Source organism: Triticum urartu, chromosome 5A (genome assembly GCF_056163025.1).
Source record: "Triticum urartu cultivar PI428250 chromosome 5A, HENAU_Tu73, whole genome shotgun sequence".
Classification (NCBI taxonomy): domain Eukaryota; kingdom Viridiplantae; phylum Streptophyta; class Magnoliopsida; order Poales; family Poaceae; genus Triticum; species Triticum urartu.
This window is the reverse complement of record NC_141877.1, coordinates 670,444,618-670,447,495: the sequence shown is the minus strand read 5'-3', so window position 1 is coordinate 670,447,495 and position 2,878 is coordinate 670,444,618. Positions and strand designations below refer to the sequence as shown.

Here is a 2,878-nt window from a genome sequence, read left to right as displayed (position 1 = left end):
TGTTGTCTCTGCCTACAAACACAAATAGTGCAACTCCTTGTGCACTTGTGATAACATAATAACCAGCGAATTATGAGGGAATTCATGTTGCCTGATCATATTTGTTCCTGTTGTTTGGAGATCTTATGTTTTATTGTTTAATTTTACACAATCAACAAGAATTTCAGGGGAACACTTTATTTTGATAATTATTATTTTATTATTGGACATTTTAAGCTATTTAGTCGGTTACTTTTGTGTATATTATTGTTTAGAATCCATCATTTATGGCGTACAGATGGACCCCGGGACGTTTTTGTTCTAGGTCCGTCCCTGGCCGGTGGGTGTCTTTGAGCTTAGGGGCCGGCTGTAAACGCCCTGATGCTGAGGCCACCACTTCTGAGTCATGTCGCCGCCGGACGACAACAACGACGAGCAGCCAATCTGGGATCTGCGCTACAGCTTTCACATAGCACCGGGACGATCAGGCTTTGTGTTCAGCAGACCATGGTCATGCTGGATTGATGATGACGCGATGTTGTGCTATGCATGCGCTGGCGTATTACACAACGAGACAAGGCTCATTGACATCCAACGGAGGTTTTCTACGATGGGACGAGGAAGTAGATCTCCCGGTTGCTCCCTTGCCGTCCAAATGCCGATGGAACTTCTATGGGGGTTACCGCCCTACCCTACTCTCACCTCTCACCTTTGAGTTGCCGCCGTCCTAGGACGATGATAGAAACAAACACTAGTTCGAGCATGCCATGCTAAGTCTACTACGGTGATGCTATCAGTAAATCAAGTGTCCGCTGATCGATCACTGAAGCTAGCTACTTCTAGAAGTTATCTATAGAAGTCAGTTGTCTAATTAGTATGATGATCTATAAAAGTTACAATTTATACTTTGTGCAAATTTAATATGCTTTGTATTTTTATATCCTCCGCCATCGCTACACGGAGTAGAGGAAAAGATGTCCTTGGCCTTCTCATAGTTGATCTGATGGCACGAGATAAATCAGAGAAAAGGGTGACTCGCAAAGCCTTGGAAGTTTGGTTGGTGTCAACCAACGACCAGGTGACGGATGGAGCGACGAAGCCGATCAATTGTACTTCGGTACATCAAAGAATACTTCAGTACATCAAAGAAAACCATGTATTTAGCCTGAAGATCACCAAGTCTTCCTCACAACTGTCGTCGAGGGCTTTCTATGCGGATTTGGTTGGCGGAGCTCCACTAGCGGGTTCATGGAGGTTGAGGGGAGTGTAAAGATCTTGGAGGAAACTGTACAGGCGTACCTACCAAATTAGTCCACCTGTGTGCATCGATCAAGGAAAATCGAAATCAAATCATACCAAATCACGTATACAGTAGCTAGTCCCGGATTGTTAGAATCCGATCTGGGGGAAGGCAACTACCAATTTTGTGCCACGTATGAGGAGAGGAGCCAAAGCTATGCTATGGAACATATAGTTGACTTGGCCAGCTTTAGCTTATCGCTCGCTGTGCACGTGCATGCCTATACTGTACGTTCACAATAATGAGAGCTAGTGCCCGCCATGAGGGCACCTGTACTTAAGCAGCGTCGCCTATTGTAAAAAAGGTACCTAGGGTCAGAGCATCGATCCATGAGGGTACACGTACAAGCTTTGTGGTTTAAGTTGGCTAAAGTCAAATTCGATCGTAACACACCCTCTTGCATCATGTACAATCCGGCTATAAATAACACCCCACAACAACCCAAAGACATACAGCAGCACAATCACATACACATCTCACTAGCTTCCCCTCCATCAAAGCTCTCGCAATGGCGCCGTCGTCCAAGCTCGTGCTCCTGCTCCTTGCCATGGCACTGACGGTCTCCACCGTGCGCGGTTGCGGCGGAAACAACTGCCAGACCCCACCGCCGTCGCCACCGCCTCCGTCAAGCCCGCCGCCCCCACCGCCGCCGTCACCACCACCACCATCAACCAGCGGTGGCTCGTGCCCGTATCTGGGCGTGTGCTTGAGCCTGCTGAGCGTGCCGATTGTCAGCCTCGGCGTGTCGCCGTATGAACCGTGCTGCCAGCTGCTGGGCGAGTTGGCCGGCCTGGACGCTGCGGCGTGCCTCTGTGACGTGGTCGTCCTCCACGGGCTGCTCCACGTCGACGTCGTCGCCCTCCTGAACCAGTGCAAGATTCCATGCGAATCCAACTACACCTGCCGGCGCTGAATGATCACCTCTGCTCTTTGCTAGTTTGCGTTCCAGTTCATCTTATATCTCAGTCTCGTCCATGTTTCCTGCAGGCATGCATGCAACATTGTTCACTAGGTAATCGTATAAGTGTGCCGTGTTGTGTTGTTGAAATTAATCCGTGCATACTCCCTCCGGTCCTTTTTACTTTGCATATAAGAATTTTCTGAAGTCAAACTTCATAAAGTCTGACCATATTTATATGAAAAAATATCAACATATATCATGTTAAAGTTATACAATATGAAAACTTAAGTCATGATGCATCTACTGATATTGATTTCACATTATGAATGTTGGCATTTTTCTTTATAAAGTTGGTCAAACTTTATAAGGCTTGACTTCAGACAAATATTATATGCGAACTAAAAAGGACCGGAGGGAGTATATATGTGCATGCATATGTACGTGGAATAAAAGTATGTTGAAGTTGTCTAACAATGTGCTTGTATCTCCAGGCTGTGCATGCGTGGCAGCTTCTACCCTTTCTTTTTCTTTTGAAGAAGGATAGAGTATCACATGAAAACAAAGTTTCGGTGGAAACCGATGAAACCATGCGGAAACAATGTTTTAAAGTCTCAATAAAATTCTTAAAGAACCAAGCAATATTAATAGTGTGATGTTCTATTAGCATGTGAAATTCCCAAGTTCAAACACATTGCAGT

The 2,878-nt window shown here is 45.9% G+C and overlaps 1 protein-coding gene across 1 annotated transcript; it reads left to right on the top strand.

Moving 5' to 3' along the window:
* Positions 1 to 1,740: 1,740 nt before the first annotated feature.
* On the top strand, positions 1,741 to 2,623 carry LOC125506478 (hydrophobic seed protein). The gene has a single exon (XM_048671284.2). The coding sequence runs from the start codon at positions 1,788 to 1,790 to the stop codon at positions 2,190 to 2,192; it is 405 nt and encodes a 134-aa protein (XP_048527241.2). The 5' UTR covers positions 1,741 to 1,787; the 3' UTR covers positions 2,193 to 2,623.
* Positions 2,624 to 2,878: the final 255 nt, after the last annotated feature.